This window comes from Rutilus rutilus (genome assembly GCF_951802725.1).
Source record: "Rutilus rutilus genome assembly, chromosome: 19".
Lineage (NCBI taxonomy): Eukaryota > Metazoa > Chordata > Actinopteri > Cypriniformes > Leuciscidae > Rutilus > Rutilus rutilus.
The window spans coordinates 19,332,675-19,352,465 of record NC_140232.1 but is presented as its reverse complement, the minus strand read 5'-3'; the positions used below and the strand labels follow the sequence as shown (position 1 = coordinate 19,352,465).

At 37.5% G+C, this 19,791-nt stretch overlaps 1 protein-coding gene across 4 annotated transcripts; it reads left to right on the top strand.

Annotated features, from left to right (window-relative positions):
* Positions 1 to 723: 723 nt before the first annotated feature.
* On the top strand, positions 724 to 15,724 carry mapk4 (mitogen-activated protein kinase 4). 4 transcript variants are annotated; one of them, XM_084388485.1, is made up of 7 exons: positions 724 to 917; positions 3,367 to 3,440; positions 3,859 to 4,439; positions 10,603 to 10,747; positions 11,568 to 11,729; positions 11,803 to 12,004; positions 14,581 to 15,724. In XM_084388485.1, the coding sequence occupies exons 3-7, from the start codon at positions 3,897 to 3,899 to the stop codon at positions 15,551 to 15,553; spliced, it is 2,025 nt and encodes a 674-aa protein (XP_084244611.1). In that variant the 5' UTR covers positions 724 to 917; positions 3,367 to 3,440; positions 3,859 to 3,896; the 3' UTR covers positions 15,554 to 15,724. The 4 variants fall into 4 exon arrangements, with proteins under 4 accessions (XP_084244611.1, XP_084244612.1, XP_084244613.1 ...); XM_084388486.1 differs by having other exon boundaries at positions 806 to 1,155; XM_084388487.1 differs by lacking the exon at positions 724 to 917 and adding an exon at positions 940 to 1,083.
* Positions 15,725 to 19,791: the final 4,067 nt, after the last annotated feature.

Sequence of the window (19,791 nt, the reverse complement as noted above, 5' to 3'; positions counted from 1 at the left end):
GTAGACGAGCTCTTCATTTATCTAATTTCCTCCTTTCACCACTGACTCCTCAGTGCGGTAAACTGACCTCAGTCAGGATGAAGCGTTTGGAGGGCAGCCAAACACTTTCTCTCCTGCCGAGGAATCCAAAGAGATACTGCATCTCAGCACTGCCGGAACCGAGGTGTTCATTTTATTTCCAGGAACTGCTGTACTTGATTCTTTGGGCATTTATAAACTTTGAGAAGAAACCACATAAACAGAATGAGGGCCAGAGGAGTGAGAGTGTGTGCAAGTACAAAACAGAGAAGCTTTGGGAGACCTAATCTTGACATCTCCGTTCACTTTATCTTGTAAAAAGAAAAAAGAAAAGACGACCATAGAGTGAAAGGAAACATTGCTCAGTCAGTCAGACAAAAAAGCAGTTGGATCGTTCTCTGGAAATGGTGGCATCAGTGTCGTGTTGTTATTTTATAACCGTATTTAATTTGTAAGGGGATGTGTGTGTGGATGGACTGATTTTTAAAACACACACACTCACACACATATGTGTGTGTGTGTGTATAAATGCAGTGTACAGACATTACAAAAAAATATATATATATATATATTTTTTTTATATAAATCAACTTTTTCAAACATTGAGTGTGTCGGTATAGTGAAGCACTTTTCATGTTGAAAACAGATGCTCTGACCACTGACCAGTCAAGAGCATCATTTAAGCACAGGATGTGTTTGTCCTGCACAAGCCCGCAGGTGTCAGGATCACCGTCTGATGGACGGGGAGTGCGTGACGTCATCAAGGGGGCACCGACGAGTTTTGCCAAAGAAAAGCTTGTAGATCCACACAGTGGGAAAGGGACACCGGGAGGCGAACGAATACAGTGTATCTCAAATGAACGCTCTCTCGGCGGTTTCTCCCGTTGACACTATCACGGGTAAGATCTTATGTTATTCTCTGATAGCACACGGAAAATTCCTCACGGCAGCAGCAGCAGCAGCAGCAGCAAACTGACAGACTAAAACCTCCATCTACCGGACTGCACCAGTGCCGATTCAATTACAAACTCTGAACTACGAAAACATCACTTTCCCGGTGGAAAAGTATGTTCATTTGTATTTTTTTCCAACACAAATAGAGCAAACCCGTGGAGCAGCTGACAAAGGCAGGCGACGGTAAGAGATCCAGGAGCATCGCTGCCTTTGTAGTTTTCTCCGCGGATGGGCCGGAAGATAAGAAGATAGTGTTGTCAAAATCTGATTCTATACTCTATTTCTTAGGTTTATAGGCTCTTTTGTCACTTCTGCGTAGACTTGCGAGTGAAACTGCTCTTATTCTGTATATTACGCACGGGTTTGTATATGTATCCGTTAAATTTCAAAACCAAATACAGGCGTTACTGTTGTCACACAAAGGCGAATGAATGCAGCGCTGCCTATTGTGTGTTCAGCTGGACCCACAGCTTCATTTGTGCTTCATTGACAGTCTTAAGTTCTCCGTTTTTATTATTTTACGTTACCAAACGTTGTGCGTAAATATGAACAATAAAAATAATTCAGCGCAATAAACGTATACATTCTGTTTTAACGTTCAACAACAAATTGCATCCGCTTCCACGGTCAGCGCCATAGTCATATGCATTATTTATAAAGTTTGGCTCACCCGCTAGTCTGGTCCCATTGGTTTATACTAGATTCCTCACTAATTGTAATTGTTTATTTTTTTTTATTTTTTTTATTATTATTATTCAAAAGTTTTAGCCTACACAAAAAGGAACAACGCTTTTGAGAAATCTCAATAAAAATTATCATATTACTCTAAACGTATCAGTGTTCTAGAAAAATCTGTTCTACTATTCTATTCTATTCTACATGAATGGGTCAGGCACCTCATGGGTGCAACCATGTTGACATCACATGACCTGTGGTGTCACGCTATTGATGAGTTACTACTACTTCTAATTATAATGTAAACTTTTGTATCTATTGCTCAAGGCACTTTACATAGCATAAACAATAAAAGTACTACCAATGTCCATTAAATGGATGTGTGTAGTGTGAGATACTGTTTGAGAAAAAACATACAAAACTAGAGATAAACAGCTTCATTGTGGAGTAGCTTCAGTTGGTTACAATTAAACAACTTGATGCATTCATGGCAATAATGTGCCAGTATAGAGTCCAAAACCACTAGCATAGAATACAGAAAGGAAATTCCCATTCTTTTTCTCCATAGAGGAATTTATATTTGTTGATAACTTATAATAAACCATTAAAGACAGACCTACTGTGAGCTAAAAGGTTTTTAATCAATGTTATATGCTTTTGTTGAAGCTGTCAGTCAGCATTATTTCAACTTATTTTTTAAAATCGTGTTCAACAGTTCAATTACTGGTGTAACACTACCCATGATTCTGTGGAGAAATCTCCACCAATCAGAAAACAAAACAAGCAAAAATCACCAAAATATATTGTTTGTGCCCACCTATTCCCATGTCCCATGTTTCTCCATCAGTTTTATTTTGATTGTCATTCACAAATCTTCATGGGATTTTAGTTTTTCCCTCATTTAAGCCGTTAAGTACACACTCTGTACCTTTTGTCTTTTTGTCCGATTTACAAATACTTTTTGCTACATGTCAAAGTGTGTAATGTTTTGATTCACCTTGTAGCTGGTTGGTTTGGTTCATGACTTGTTCCATTTTAACAAGGTTTTTTGAATAAGTAAATGGGAAAAAAATACTTTCAGAACCAATGCAACTGAAAAGTGAACGGACACTGCTGCACTCCATTGAGGTGAATAAGAGCCAGCTAAATGTAAACAAAAACTTCCTAAGTTCACCTTTACGAATTCGGAAAACAAGAAATAGTATTGTAGTGATATCAGACTATTAAAGGGTAGTTCACAGAAAAATGAAAATTCTGTCATCATTTACTCAACCTCAAGTTGTTCCGAACCTGTGTATGAAACACAAAAGAAGATATTTTGAAGAATGTCTGTAACCAAACAGTTGATGGACCCCATTGACCTCCATAGTATGGAAAAAAATACCAGTCAATGGCGCTCATCAACTGTTTGGTTACCGACATTCTTCAAAATATCTTTTGTGTTCAGCAGAAGAACGAAATTCATACAGGTTCGGAACAACTTGAGGTTGAGTAAATGATGACGGAATTGTCATTTTTGGGTGAACTATCCCTTTAAGTCTATGGAATAACACTGGATGCTTTTTTTGCTCATTATTTATATAATAAATGTAGGAAACCACTAAGCTGAAATATTATAAACTATGAACTGTAAAAATGTTCATACTTCTAAAGCATACTTGTCCATATGTTTATTGTAATTGTGATGAGCATCTAATTATTTGTTTTTCTCCTCTGAAGGGAATGCATGAGGAGCATGACACATAGCTGCGTGAGGAGCATGGAGGGTACAGGACAGCCTGGAGCCCGAGACGGCAAGTGAAAGCTCTTAGATTATGGATGAAACTCACGATGCTGCTGCTAATGTTAAAGTCAAACATCACAGAGAACCTCAAACTCCAGCGCAGGGGTGTAATTCAGTTTGAATATAACATGGAGTGTTTTTGGGGTAGAGATGAATCCTGGGAGACTGCGTTTCAGAGTGTTTGCTGTGTGCAGCAGGCACTGGCTGACTGTGGGATGTTGCTATGGAAACACTTGCCCTGTACTAGGGTGTTGAGTTGTATTCCACCCAGTACTGTGCCCCCATTGCTTTGCTAGTGTGCCACTGTGATTTAAGATCTCTCTCTGCAAGAAAAAGTGTTCATGTTTTCATGCAGCTGTAATTTGAGTTATAGATTGTAATAAAATATGACATTTTCCGGTTATTTATCATTCTCCTACTCTCTCCAGCCTCTCACAGGCAATGCCCAATTGCTCCTCTCTAAGCAATGGCCTGGCAAAATACATCCCCATTCCGATATGGCTTTGACCTGGGGGGACATTACCAGGATCTGCGTCCTCTGGGCGTGGGAGCATCGGGGCTCGTTCTCTCTGCGGTGGACAGGCGCAGCGGCCTGCGTGTGGCTGTGAAGAAGCTGGTAATGCTAGATGCCGTCAGCGTAAAACACGCTCTGAGGGAGGTGAAGATCACCCGCCGCCTTCAGCATGAGAACGTGGTCAGGGTGTATGACGTGTTGGGGCCGTCCGGTAACCCTTTACCCCGTGACCTGACCCATGTGCCGGCAATATACATTGTGCAAGAGTGTATGGAAACTGACCTGGCACGGTTACTCGAGCAAGGGCCGTTGCCAGCTGAACACGCCACCCTGCTCTTTTATCAGCTGCTTCGTGGGCTCAAGTTCATCCACTCTGCCAACGTGCTGCACCGTGACCTCAAGCCAGCGAACATCTTTATCAACACGGAGCAAATGCTGCTGAAGATCGGAGACTTCGGCCTGGCTCGCATTGTCGACCCACATTACTCGCACAAGGTAAGAGCAGGAATGACTGCAGCACATAATGCTTCACTCACTAGAAAGAATAACTGGTATCTACTAGATAGTACAATGGTTTCCAATAGAGATATCTGACTGATATTTCTTTGTCAATTCTCAAAAATGTATTTGTTATCAGTGTTGTAGTAGTTGGTCTATTGATAAATGTCACCGTTTGGTGAGTCTCTACAATATTCATTAGTTAAGTATCATGGATAATAACATTTTAACATTCATTCATTCAAGGAAGCATAACAATTAGACAATTGCCAAAAAATATTGTTTAGTTCGAAAAATGAATAAATAATAATATACAATATATACTATGTTCTTATTGTTGTAGTTTAATTATCATTAAGTTATACATTATTTAATTAAAAAGAAATATAACAATTATAATCACATATTCATAATTAGCGTAGCAATAAGACATTGACCAAATAATGGATTATTTGTGACCATTTTTACCTTTTGCAAAAATGTAAATAATTGTAATAATTATTATTTTAAAAATAATCAATACATATGTTTTTATTGTATTTTATGATCATTTATTCAGCAAACATATAACAAAATTAAAAATCTGTTCTGTATATTGATTATTTGACATTGGAAATATGACATAAAAAGACAATATCGATTCTATCAAAGCTCATCAAGATGTTAATCTAGTTTGTTGAGTTTTAGTAAATATGTGTATAAAAATATATACAGTATATATATAATGTGTGTGTGTGTATGGCAATAACATGTTTTTTGTTCATGTACCAGGTTATTGTTTAGAGTACCAGGTAATCTAATATATATCAAAGCACTATTACTATCTGATGCAGCTACTGTGGGATGGTACCGAAGCACACAGTACTTTTTGTAAGGGTTTGGTTCACTTCATGTTGAATAACTGGATATATTAGTTCATTTTTGGGAACTTTTTGATGTTAGTAGTATGTACTGTCATACTGTTAGTCTGTACTGCCTTACAAGCTTTCATCGCGGTTCACCCTGCAGTTACAATCTGGCCTTGATTAGCAGAATCACATTTCCTATCAATTATCATGTGCTACGGGCTATAAAGATAATGACATATTAATCCATTTACAGCTTTATCATCAACATAACCTCCTTAGGAACAGAAGTATTTTAGATCTGCTTTTAATCTTTTTGATGGTTCTCATTTGGCAGCTACACATTAAATTTAAGCAGTATCTGTTATGCTACATACATTTTTTTATTGTTATTATGCATCTGGAAGTAATTTTATATTCCTAAAAGTTAGTTTAGACAAGTTTTGTACATACATTTTTTTAAGCTTGTATAGTTGTTTGGAGAGTTTATTGAAGCATTTTTGGGCACAGTGTTTTGTTTTATGCAGATATTATTATTATTTGATCCTGGTGACCCTACATTAACCCTATTAATATAACAACTACAGTCTGTCTAAAGTTACTTCATATTTCGGTGCATTTAGCATAGATAGATGTTTTTAAACTTTGACATTATGCCCTATTGCATTACACAATAATTATGAACAATTACCTTGATGTTATAGGAGCTGAAAGATTAATGTGGCACTTTACTGTCTCATTGTGCTTCTGTATTATTTAGCAGAGCTCACTGTGTAACACTAGCAGACCAGGAGGACAACATGAATGGAGAGCTTTGTGTGAGACAGGACAAGGTGGGGTGAATGATCAGGGAAGGGGGATAGTCACAGTTTGGGATGGAAAGAAAAGCTAGAATAAAAACAGCCGTACCCAGGAAATTATATAGATGGACTATTCTTGCAAGAGCCTTGTTTAAAATGCCATGCACTCACTGATAGTAAAATAGCTGAGATTGCAGACTCAATAAGAGCAGCATCCCTCTGCTCTCATGTCGCTCAAAATATTCATTTATTATCAAAATGTCAAAGCTGCTTTGTCTTCAGTGGCTTCAAAAGTTGTACTCTTTAGCCACATTTAATGCACAAACATTTAGACAAGACAATTAAAGAAAAGTTTTTGGTATGTTTAACTTTAAAACAATATATTTATTGTGCAAAATTAAGTATTCAGCCGATATCGTCTCATTAGGAATCATTAGTGGAATATATACACCTGAAAGTGCCAGATCTTGCTTCAAAAACATAAGTCAAAAATAAGAAATCCAAAACAAGCATATAATTAGCCAATCACATGGCAGCTACTCAATGCATTTAGGCATGCAAGACCATCTGCTGAAGTTCAAACTGAGCATCAGAATTGGGGAAGAAAGATTATTTAAGTGACTTGAACATGGCGTGGTTGTTGGTGCCGGACAGGCTGGTCTGAGTATTTCAGAAACTGCTGATCTTCTGGGAATTTTACGCACAACCGTTTCTAGGGTTTACAGAGAATGATCAGAGAAAGAGGAAATATCTAGAGAGCAGCAGTTCTTCTGTGGGTGAAAATGTTTTGTTGATACAAGATGAAATGACCAGACTGGTTTGAGCTGAAAGAAAGGATGGCAACAGTACCTTAAAAAACCTTAGAAAAACATCTCTGAGCACACAACACATCAAACCTTGAAGTAGACGGCCTACAACAGCAGAAGACACACCGGGTGCCACTCCTGTTAGCTAACATCAGGAAACTGAGGCTATAATTTGCACTGGTTATAGAAGGACAACAGAAGACTGGAAAAACTTTGCTTGGTCTGATGAGTCTTCTGAAACATTCAGGTGGTAGGGGCAGAATTTGGCTTAGACAACATGAAAGCATGGATCCATCCTGCCTTGTATCACCGGTTCAGGCTGGTGGTAGTGGTGTGGGGGATATTCTCTTGGCACACTTTGTGCCCCTTAGTACCAATTGAGCATCGTTTAATGCCACAGCCTACCTGAGTATTGTTGCTGACCATGTCCTTCCCTTTATGACCACAGTGTACCATCTTCTGATGGCTGATTCCAGCAGGATAACATGTCACAAAGCGTGACATTCGCATCATGGAAGTACAGCTGATAAATCTGCAGCAACTACGTGATGCTATCATGTCCATATGGACCAAAATCATTATAATATACTGATTTGGTGGTCAAGAATCATTTATTGTTATCAATTTTGTAAACAGTTGTACTTCTTAAAGGAGTCATAATGTTGTTACCTTGGATACCCAAATGCTCTATTATAGTATTTTAGGCACTTCTAAAAAAGAAAAGTGGAAAAAAAATCAACACAGACCCTTATTTCCAAAGGCATTATTGTCTCGCGAGATCTGATGCGATGTTTTGGCTGTCGTGGACGGTCATTATAATAATGCAAATGAGGGGCGCGTTGATTGGTTGCAGGAATGTATTTTACTACTTCCAAGCGGTACAAAAACATAGACAAAATACTGCAATAGCTCAATAAATGTGACGGTACTTATTGTTAGTGAAATTGTAATCACAACCAAAGAAAAAAGAAAAAATACACCATTGCCAGATACATTCTTACAGAAGCCCCACTAACTGAAAGCTATTTTCAAACTGCATGTTTTGCATGAGTTTGGCTAATAATGTTTAGTGGTATATTGTTTTCATACTTGCATTTAAACAGTTTTAGCCACTGAGCATGGACTCCTGTACCGTCACTACTGTAGCTGCTAGTGTAAAACAAAGTCGAAAGATGTGGCTAGCATTCGTAGAGTCCATTCCCCGTGTTTACCTCGAAGGTAACGTTACATACAATAGCCGCATTAGCAGTTAGCTGCTATTTGTTAACCACAGTAGAGCAATAAAAACACAGTCTTACCTTTTCAATTTCTGGCAAGTCCCTGATGGTTGGGATGGCACCTTTTCCCAAACGGAGCTTCGAGGCCAAGTTCGCCTGATATTGCCCCAAATTTGTAAAAGATTCCGGTGTAAAATGTTTAGCACACAAACCTAACGATACGCCACTTGAAAGAGTTGTTGGGACAGCGTCATTAAAAATGAATTTCATCCACTGTTCCCTGATAGTTTCGTCCGTTTTTGGTAGATAAAACACATTTGCATGTTGTTTGTGGCAGTCACCCACAGAGCATCTCAGGTGTGCACTCGATTTCTCCATCTTTCTCGAGTCGACTAAACTGAATCTGAGGGGGAGAGGGGCGGGCTTCCCGCGGCATAGGTTTGCGGTGTCCATATTTGGTATATCCTCCCCCGTCTTGACGTCAAGAGGGGGAAGAAATCAAAATCTCGTTTTTTCGTGCGCGTGCACGTGGCCTATTTTACAAACCCTGAGGTAAACAAACGCTTCACTTTTAAATATCGGCTTCCCGGCCAGTGTATAATCATTATGCAATCATAACATACATTGATTCTCGTGGAAAAGTGAAATTTCTACATTATGACTCCTTTAATATATTTCGAAAACTTCAAAGTTGCTGATTTTTTTTTTTCCTTTTGGTCATGTCTCATCACCTTTGGGATACCAAGTGAGCCTGGACTGCCTCCTGTGCCCCGTGTAAAATAAAGGTGCAGGTTGTATTAGTCTAAAGAATCATTAGTGTATCATTGTACCTGAATTAAGGGCAGTAGTTCCCTTCACCCATTCCCTGAGCGAGTGCATGCAACTCTGCCATTCAGTGCTGAGAGCGTCTGTTCCCCTCTCAGCATGGAGGGAACATTCAGTTCCCAAATCTAGAGGATCACAGATAAGTGGACTATGGATTCACAGCAGCATCTGGATCCACATATGCTAGCAGTGCAGGCAGGGGACTGATACGGCCCCAGATGGTTATACTCATTCAATACAACATGAAGAATAAAGATGATGTGGACACTGAACTTCATCTATAATTGAAATAAGGAACCAATAGGCCCATTCTCGTGTTCTCTAGCTCATTTACGATGGCTTGACCAGCGTAAACAGCTGTTTAAAATAAGTAATCCATAGATATTGAGATGTATAAAAAGGAAACTTGATAGATAAATCAATCCACAAGAATCAAATTTAAAGCTGTCATGGAGATATTATATTATAGGATTTTTGTGATCATTTTTTTATATAAATATCATAAATAAAATAATAATTAATCCATTCATAATCTAATAAAATGTATTTGTGGATTTTTGGCCAGTGAAAAAGTTGGCAGCAGAAAACATCCTAAATGTCGAGTCTGTCTCAGTGTGCTCAAGTTGAACTGACAGTTCTTGACAGCTCGAAATCGGCATTACCGACATTTGTTGGTCAAGATTCCTGACATTTTGTCCTCATTATTGCTCATTTTCAGTCGTTGCTCATTTTGTTGGCCTCACTTTCTTGTGATCGTCAACAGTTACAATGGTCTGAGTGAATCAGCTCCAGTGAGAAGACAAAGGCCCTCTGTTTAAACAGGATGTGTAAATATCATTCTCGTTTGTGTCACCATCACCCTTCAGATCCACCCTACTGAGGCTGCCTGCTAAAATCCCACAAATAATTCATCACCTGAGTCCTGGGGGAGAGTGGGAGGTGAGAAAGAAGAGGAAAGGATGAAGGAAGGCAGGAAGGATGAGCTGACGGGAGATTTATTGGGAGTCATGGGGTTACTGTATATCAGCTGATTCTCATCAGACTTTATACAGATACAGTCACATGGCATTTTTTACACCCTACCGTTTATATATATATATATATATATATATATATATATATATATTATACTACACAATCACTACAGATTAATACTTTTATTTAGCAAAGAAGCATTAAAGACATTTATAATGTTACAACATATTTCTATTTCAAATAAATGCTGTTCTTCTGGGCTTTCTATTTATAAAATAATCCTGAAAAAAGTGTATCACGGTTTTCACAAAAATATAAAAAGTCAACTGTTCTCAATATTGATGATAATAAGGAATGTTTCTTGAGCACCAAATCAGCATATTCGTATGATTTCTGAAAGATCGTGTAAACATTAAGCTTTGCCAGCACAAGAATGAATTACATTTTAAAATATATTAACATAGAAAAGTTATTTTAAATTGGAATAATATTTTACAATATTAATGTTACTGTAGTTTTGATCAAATAAATGTATGATATTTTTGATATATGATATATTTTAAGGTTTACTTAAATATATTTAAATTCAGACAGACTTCTTTTTCATCTTGTCAACCTTCAAAACGAAAAAAAAAAAAAAAGAGACAATTATCATGTGAAGTACACCATTTCATTTTATCTTTGCCACGCAGGGATACCTGTCAGAGGGAATGGTCACTAAATGGTACCGTTCACCAAGACTGCTGCTGTCTCCAAATAACTACACTAAAGCAATCGACATGTGGGCCGCAGGCTGCATTCTGGCTGAGATGCTCACAGGACGCATGCTGTTCGCAGGTAAGACTAGAAGAGCCCTCAGTAATGAGCAAGGGGCCGTCATTAGTGTTTCTGTTGCTCTATTGGGTTTTTTATAGATCTTACAGTTCACTTGAGACACAAGAACATCAATCTTCATTATCCGGACTCGGTCTTAGAGCGTCCTCTTGTGGCTGTACTTGGCAAAGTAAAAATAGATGTTTAGACCACCTGACATATCAATCGATTTCTTTTTCTATCATTTTCATTTCACTGTACTTCATTGGCAAGATTGTAATAAATACAATATTGCAAAAGTATCAATACATGCATGCAGCAAAAGCAGTGACAAGAATAGAGTTTTTTTTATTAATGATAAAAATATGGTAAAATAAAACAATACAAATAGCAGTAACAAATAGTTATGGACTATAAAAAAAAAAAAAAAAGAGTATTTAGTGTTAAACTATATTTTTATATTGACATGATTGTTATACATTTAAGCAAATTTAACAAAACTAATAGGAATACAAAGCATCAGTTCAAAACAAAAACAGTGACCTGACAAGAAATGTATCAGTGATAAAAAATATGGTTACATTTGTATAGACAACAATTAAAACTGATTAAAAAAATAATAATAAACAAAAAAAGATTGCTTCTTTTCTGTAAGAATTTACTACACAAGCTTGGTGTAACATACAGTTCTTGTTATAAACTGTACGATTTTTATTTATCAGATATAGGAATAGATTAGCAGTCCTAATGAGATGATTATTATTTTTTAAGTGCACCCTGATGTAAATAGTCCTGGTGCAGTCAGACAAAGTTACGACACCTCTGTTTGTTTCTCTTCTCTAAGGTGCTCATGAGCTGGAGCAGATGCAGCTGATTTTGGACACTGTGCCTGTTATTAGAGAGGAAGACAGACAGGAACTGCTGAAGGTCATGCCCTCTTTTGTAGGTCAAGGGTGGGAGGTCAAAAAGTCACTCAGAGAACTACTGTCAGAGGTGGAGGAGAAAGGTAATATTTTATATTTTTAAATATGTGATGCTGTGATGCATCATCAATTTCACTCACTGAATCTACATTTCAGGCATTGATTTCTTGGAGTGTATCCTCACCTTTAATCCCATGGACCGGCTGACAGCAGAAGCAGCTTTGTCTCATTCATACCTGCAGAGATACTCGTGTCCTCAGGATGAGCCTGTCTCCCTGCAGCCGTTCCGCATAGAGGACGAGTTAGAGGACAGTGTGGTCACTGAGCACGGTCATGCGCTCAGCTCCCACTGGGACAGGTACACCTCTCACATGTCACACATGAGGCACTCTGACTTATCAACACCCAGAGCTGTGTCATTTGTTTCAGTTTTCCTGGCACTCACAGTTCCACTGCTGCTGACACAGACCAACGACAATATAAAAAACTCAAACTCTTGCTCTTTTATAAAGAATGTTGTTAAATCTATATAGCTAGAAAAAAAAGAAAAAAAATCATTGTTTAGTTCAAGTTTCAAATAAAGTAGAATCCACACTCAAAGGTTTTATTCATGTTGTATTTCTTGCGTGGACCTTAAACTAAAATAAAAAAATTATAAATATAATTAATAATTACATTAAGTAGAGTAAATAATACATTTATGGATCATTTTAGGTATGCTGACTGAAAACAACACTATGTGACAATGGAAAGAAATTAATCAAGACTACTGATTTCAGAACACTAAAATAGCTAAATATAAGACTTAATGTAATATATAATAATATATTAATGTAATATGTAATTTAATATTACTTAATGTAATATATAATCAATTAATTCATTAATGGATAATACAATATAATATTGAGAACGAAAACGCACATATGTTGTGTGACAGCATATTGGATCTGTGCATAAGCTCTTAAAGTGACAGCAGCCTAATAAACCTACTGATGTCTGTCATGTTAATCAAAGGATAAAAGACGCTTGCTGCTCTTGTGACTGAAGAATTTTTATAACTTTAATTGAAAGAATTAATCTGTATTTAATTTTTATAATAAAGACTATACAGTGTTATTTTACATTTGATTACTTTATTTAATTTCTGTATATTTCTTACCCAAATACTACTGTTAGACCCACCTAAAACACTTAAAGCAGTGTTAATTTAATTTGTTTCTCTATTCTATTGTATTTATTTGTGCTATCGATTGCAATTTGTCTATTTGTTCTTATATTATTACTGACTGTTTACTTGTCTTTTTTTCGTAAATTTAGATCAGAGTTCCAAATAAAGCCTCCCTGTGTAAGCTATTTGGGACAAATTACCCAAATTATCAAAAAATTATGAGAAAATAATACAAATGTCTATATGGCAGTTTCCCCCATGGTATCGATTATTGTATCACATCGTATCAAAGTTAGAAATTCCAGTTTCGTTACAACACTAGTTGCTTCAAAGCAACAAATATATTTCTCATAACAAATAAAAATATGAAAAAACGAAATGAAAATATTTGATACGACTCTCTGAATGTTTTGAAGGTCTCTTTCTGAAAACAGTCTCTGTCTTTTCCTACAAACTATGTTCAGTACAAAGTCAGAAAAATATTTTAATATGACTTCCAGGACATAGTATGACCAAGATAAAGCTTTTATTGGTTTGTTGCAGCTTTATTATTAGGCAGTTTACCATCTTATATGCAGCATGTCTTTGCAATGCAAAAAAACGGGTTTGTTACCCTACGGGTACATTGTTACGGTTTGCCAAAAAAAAACAAAACATTTTAACAATAGTAAGTAGCAAACAAAACCAGTTTGAGCTGAGATTTGTGGATCCAATAAAGTGCAGACCTTGTGGTACTACAGCATAATGAAACAGTTTTGAAAGAGCAAATTAAAGTCTGCAGTTGTTCTTTGATACTCTTTAATGATAAAAGTTTGATTGTTAAAAGTTTGTGGGTACATGCGCTGGAAGAGTGAAAACAAGGGTCACGTAAAAGGCAATTTACACAGATGGGCACTGAAATGCCCAGAGGACCTTCCAATGATGTAGAATGCTGTTCAAATATAGAAACTTATTAAACCCCTGCATAATTAAATCTCATAGCGAACTCTGTGACAGCTTAATAAGAATGTCATTGTTGTCTTCTATGTATCCATATGGGCACATCTGAAACAAAGTCTTCCTTTACTGATCAGAACCAACAGTGAGAGGTGAAAAGCTTGTTAGCTTAGACCAAAGATCAGGAATGAACTTTTAAAACATCATATTATCAAATATTAGCAAAGTGTATAAATGCTGACGTTTAAAGGAAATGAATGTGGATGGTCTTCATTACCACCACTTGACTCTTTTCTCTGTTTGAGAAAACACAATTTGTGGTTTAAGTAACACACTTACAATGGTCAGGACAGAAGTATTTGATAGCACAGACAAGTTTACTGATTGATTTGATCGCACTGATCAACTGTTAACATGTCTAATGTGCAGCCTGATATTATTACGATTCAAAATAACTATTTTATATTTTAATATTTTCATTCCTGTAACTGCCAAGCTGAATTTTCAGCATTTCAGTCTTCAGAGTCACATTATCCTTCAGAAATCATTCTTTTAATATTAAATGTTTGTTTTTATATAAAAATGTACTAACACAGTGTGCATGATTTTATTTTTTATCATATATGCTGGTTGCGCAATGTCTTACCCTATAAACTTCCAAGTTCATTAATGTAATTCCCAAAAAAATTGTTGGAAAAGAGATGCAGGTGTTTTTAACCTAAAACATTCCTTTAAATAATGCTGTGACTAATTGCTAATATGCACTTATTTATACCTTGTATGTTTCATACGTATGTATGCTAAAACTGCGTATACACTTTTTCCAGGTATGATGGGAGTCTGTCGTCGGACGTTTATTGGCGGCCGCAGGAGCAGTGTGGGTGCATGCAGAGCGTCTCAGAGCTGGGAGAGGCAGAAGACGACGAAGTTCAGAGAGATCCCCGAGCGAGCTCGACGGCCCACATCGAGGAGGCTCAGGTTGACCCTCGCAAATACTCCCACAGCAGCTCCGCAGAGCGCTTCCTGGAGCAGTCCCACTCGTCTCTGGAGCGGGTCTGCGGACAATTCACAGAGCTGGACTGCGGCTCCTCCTGCGATTACAAGGTGGGCTCTCCGTCCTACCTGGATAAGATCGCGTGGCGAGAAGGGAAGCCGCAGCACTACTCTGAACCCAAGCTAATACTGGACCTGTCTCACTGGAGGCATAACAGCATGTCTGCTCCAAGAGGGGGCAGCGTGGAGAAGCTTCTTGCCGAGCCCGGAGATCTGTTTCAGGAGATCTCGCGCTGGGTGGAGAGCACACAGTCTGGACTCCACTCGCCCGGTTCACCTCAAGAACCTCTCACCTCCCCGTGTTCCCCTCCTCAACCGCTGTCTCCTACAATGCTGTCTCATTCTCACACGCAAATCCCAGCACCTTTGCAACTGTGCAGCCCTCACCAGCTCCATGAGGACAGGAGTCTTACCCCATTCTTCTCCGCTCCGCCATCTCTGCTGCCCTCATCTCCTTCCTCTCCTCACCATGGTTCATCTGATTATCCGTCTTCCTCCATTTGTGAAATCGATGAAGAGCCCTCGCAGATGGATCCTTCCGGAGAGGAACATTTTGACCTAGATGTGTTTATCTCTCAGGCTCTGAGGCTTTGTAGTCAGAGCGAGGCACTGTCGGAGAACTCGGATGCTCCCAAACCAGGCAATGTTAGCCACGTTCACAATATCTCAGATCACAGACCCTCCAGAACACAAACTCCAACCCCTGAGATTGTCAAGGCTCACGGGTGTCATAAAGAGCACTGGTAGAAGAGATCTGTTACTTCTTATTTAATGATTTTAAAGATGTTTGATTAATGCAGCTTATTTAAGATGGCATGAATGAATGTGAACACTGAGGACCAGAAGATTTTTGAGAATGTTGTTTTATTACATGAAGCTGAGATTCAGTATTCCACCAAAAATCCAAAGTATTTACCCTTAGGAAGAGGATCACCAGGCAAAAACATCTGAGATTTCAGATATTAGTCGAATGGAGCCCTGAGGGCACATGGTGATGTGAACATTATTTGTTCCCCCAAGAAACTATGTTCTCTCTCTCTCTCAAGAAAATTTGTTTTTGCGAGAGACATCTGTGTACTCGTATTTGATTTCACGCACATCAATTCTCTACAAACTATTCCATCTTTTTGAACATTTGAAAACTAATTTTGTTTGACAAGTTTCTTGGGAAATGAAAGGAAAATGCAAAAAGTATTTTTCCACCTTTCAACTAATTTCCCTCTGTAACTATATCTTTTTAGGCCCTCTGTATATTTGAAACTAAAATGTTTTATTGAATGTTACTAAAAACATTGTGCAAGAGTGAAGGATTTGTCTGTTAATTCTGTTTAGCACAAACTTAGGTCAGCATAATTTTTAATAAGAACTTAAATTATTAAAATAAGTGTGTAATTGAAGTAATTTTTTAACTAAGTTATCTAAAAAAATGGCACTTTTGATATTAAAATTTTCACTCACAATGAAATAAAGACGTGATTTCAATGGCCTAGAAAAAGACGTTTCATTCTACATAAGGCATCCCCCATTATTGTCCACCATGTATAGACAAAGACTACAGTATATGCCAAGATGGTTTACATATTACACTGAATGGGAGAAACTGCTACACATAATATGGTGGAACAAGTACTTCTAAATAAAAGGGCCGATTGGTAAAGTCACTGCATCACTGGGACTGCACATGAACGTTGGCTGGCCAACTTTAAATGTTAAAATTTTCATACAATTCTTTTAATGCTATCTGAGGATAAGAAACATCATTTTTGGGACAGTTAATGTCAGATTCTGTTGCTGATTTGAAATATGTTTGAATGTGAATTTAGCAAGAGGTTTCAGTATTTCCCCATTCAGGTAGATTGGCCGAACAGTGAACAGACTTTGCCTGAAAGTTTTTGGAATAGATCAGTCTGACCCTCTTTATTACTAAGACACTTTTGATTGAAGAATTAATCATGGCTGTCAAATATGCCTGTGCATAGTATATTTCTACAATATCATTGGTAAAAGAAAAACATTGCACCCACGCTGTCAGACAATGACAATGTCAAGATTCATCAGGCTCAAATTGTGAAAGAATGGTTCGCAGGGACATGAAGAATAATTTTCGCACATGAATAGGCACCTCTGAATATTGTTAGACTTTACAGAGTTCTTGACTCTTGCATTGTAAATACAAGATCTTGACCAAAAATGTATACACCTCTTGATGGAAATAAATGTGATTTCCAAGTCTACTCCAGCACATCTCAAAGACTTTCAATGAATTTAGTGTTTGGACCTATTCATGTGTGAAAATGATTCTTCATGCTCCCTCCCAACCATTCTTTCAGTGTGAGCCTGATGAATCTTGACATTGTCATCCTGGAATATGGCCATGATGTGTCTTCCTACATGGTTGTTTAAGAAATGAAGCGCTACACACTCCCTCAGTTAGGTTTAGAAGAACTATTGCCACACATATAACATGCTAGAAACAATCACTGCAATAATGATCCAATCATAGACACTTAAGCATTTGCCAATTTTAATCCAAACAGCAATTTTTTTTGGCTGTGCAGTGTTTGTCCATCCATATTAAGCTGGGTTGAGATTCAACTTTAAAACATCAATCAACAAATTAAAACAGGAGATCGGAAGATTGTTATTCTTTGTAATTTTAATTCCCATAATTTAATTAGTTAAAATGCAGACAACTTTCACAAAAAAAGTTCCAAAAAGAAAGAATACAGCAATACAGTACATATGCAGATAAGTGGGTTAAATCTAAAGCCCTGTCTTCAGATGGTACCAGACAGTTAACAGCATAGCATTCACTTCATCATGGAAATAGAGACGACACAGCAGGCAATCAGCAGGCCAGTAGAGGATTGGGCTACATTCTATTTTCAATTGCAGATAAGAACATGGAAACTGAAATGATATTGGTTCACTACGGGAGGATGTCACTATAGCCTGCCAAGGACAGTTATGAAACCTTTTGTCATCACACCGTTTGAGGATATGGATGATTTTGTTTGCGCAACTCCTACCTAGTGATTTCTTTGGATATGTCCAATTATAAAACGTCCATCAAAAAAAAAAAAGCACAAAACGGCACTGAAGTTTTTGATCTAGCATAGTAGTGACTAAGAGTCAGAACTAACTCTGTGGCCAAACTACTGCAGCCCAATGTTCAGTTACACAAATACCTGAACGCAGACAATTACGAAATTCAGCGCAACTCAAGCGCGCATCACGTTTCCCAATGATATTGTACGGCATAGTGAAGGAAAAAAATATGTCAACGCTTTTGCGTTCGGTTGTGAAATGTTTGCGCTCGCTTGCAAAGAACTCAAGTTTCTTGAGGAAACGCAAAAGCATTGAAATATATTTTTTCCATCACCATATCGCTTCAGGGATTTCGTACTATAGAGGGAATTAGCGTAAATTGCTTTCAGGTGAACTACTTTCTCGATAGAGCAACAGTCCGAAGAGAATTTAATTGAGAAATTTAAAGACAATTTTTATAGCAAATTACCTAGATGAAATATCATTTGGTTTAATGTTAACTAAATCCTCCCCTTTAGGCAACACAAGAGCGCATGTGTGCTGGTCAAACGCAGAGCGTCTGCATTCGTGTACTAGCGTTAAGTGTTTCTGGCTTTTTCTTTTGACTGCGCATGTGAATGATTTCGCTGGTGTGCCGCTATAAAACAAACAAAGTCGTAGCAGAAAGGCTAATTATATCGCCAGTTTGATGCAAAATATCGGATGCAGGTTAGTAAAACGTTTCGCTGTGTCTGACTCTCAACGTTGGTAACGCCACTGCTGGTGAAGGTCCGATTGACCACAGTCTGGCAGCTCAATATTGCATTTCAGGGAAACAAAATTACAAAGGTATTCAACCTTACTTCTCAAAAAATAATCATGAAAAACTGTTGAATTTTAACAACTCGCAACCTGGGTAAGAAAAAACAATGGATATATGGAACCAATCCACATTACTAACACCTGTCAATCATCTTTAAGAAAATGTTCAGTGGTATTCAGCACTGAATTTTCTTATAATAGTTACTGGTACTTTCATATAATCGCTGCTCAGGAGCCCAGTTTACTCTCCATGTAAGAAGTCGCCACCTAGGTAAAACTTATATATGTAGAAAAATATAGTTTAATGAAATTTATATATCTATTCATTTCTTTTTTATCTTTTTTTTTATTTTATTTTTTTATCTTATCCACCATGTAAAGTTGTGTACTACATGTAGCAGTGTGAGTAACACAGGATCATGATGGATCACACTGCTAAAACACAAAATGACATGAAACACCTTTGCACTATGCCTGGTTATTTCATATTTAATTTGTGATTAATAGTTAGTTGATTGGCATATTTAGGCAACTGCAATGAGTTATTCTACAATATGATTACAATGTAAACACCACAGTACTGAAGTTACTGTATCCAACAAACAGTAAAGCACAACATTACAAGGCAAATGGCCATTTAAGCATAGATTTGTTCTTGATGAAAAATAAAAACAAAATTAATACACACACACACACACACACACACACACAAAGAAACAGCAACACTTTGCATTGGTTCAAAGCCACACGTTTGTACAGTTTCCAAATCAGGTGACTATCCCGAGGCAGATTACAACGGTGTCTGACAAACATCTAAGCTCAGTTCAGCTGATATAGCATGGTCATTTTTTGGACGGAAATCATGAGACTTTTTGGTTTCTTGTGGTGTCAGGGCCACAAAAAGGTTGTTACATATTGACCTTTCATTTTATGACACATTTGTGTCTCTGAACCACATATTGACCTGATGTTAAACAAGTTCCTCTTCTGATAAAGCTCAATGTGATATCAGTACTGAAGGCTTTATCAGTGAGGCTGAATCAAGTAGCTGGATGCTGATATGAGATTCACCGATAGCCGACCCAGCATCTAATACTGCCTCTCCAAACAAACCATCTATGTGAACTGGTTAAATC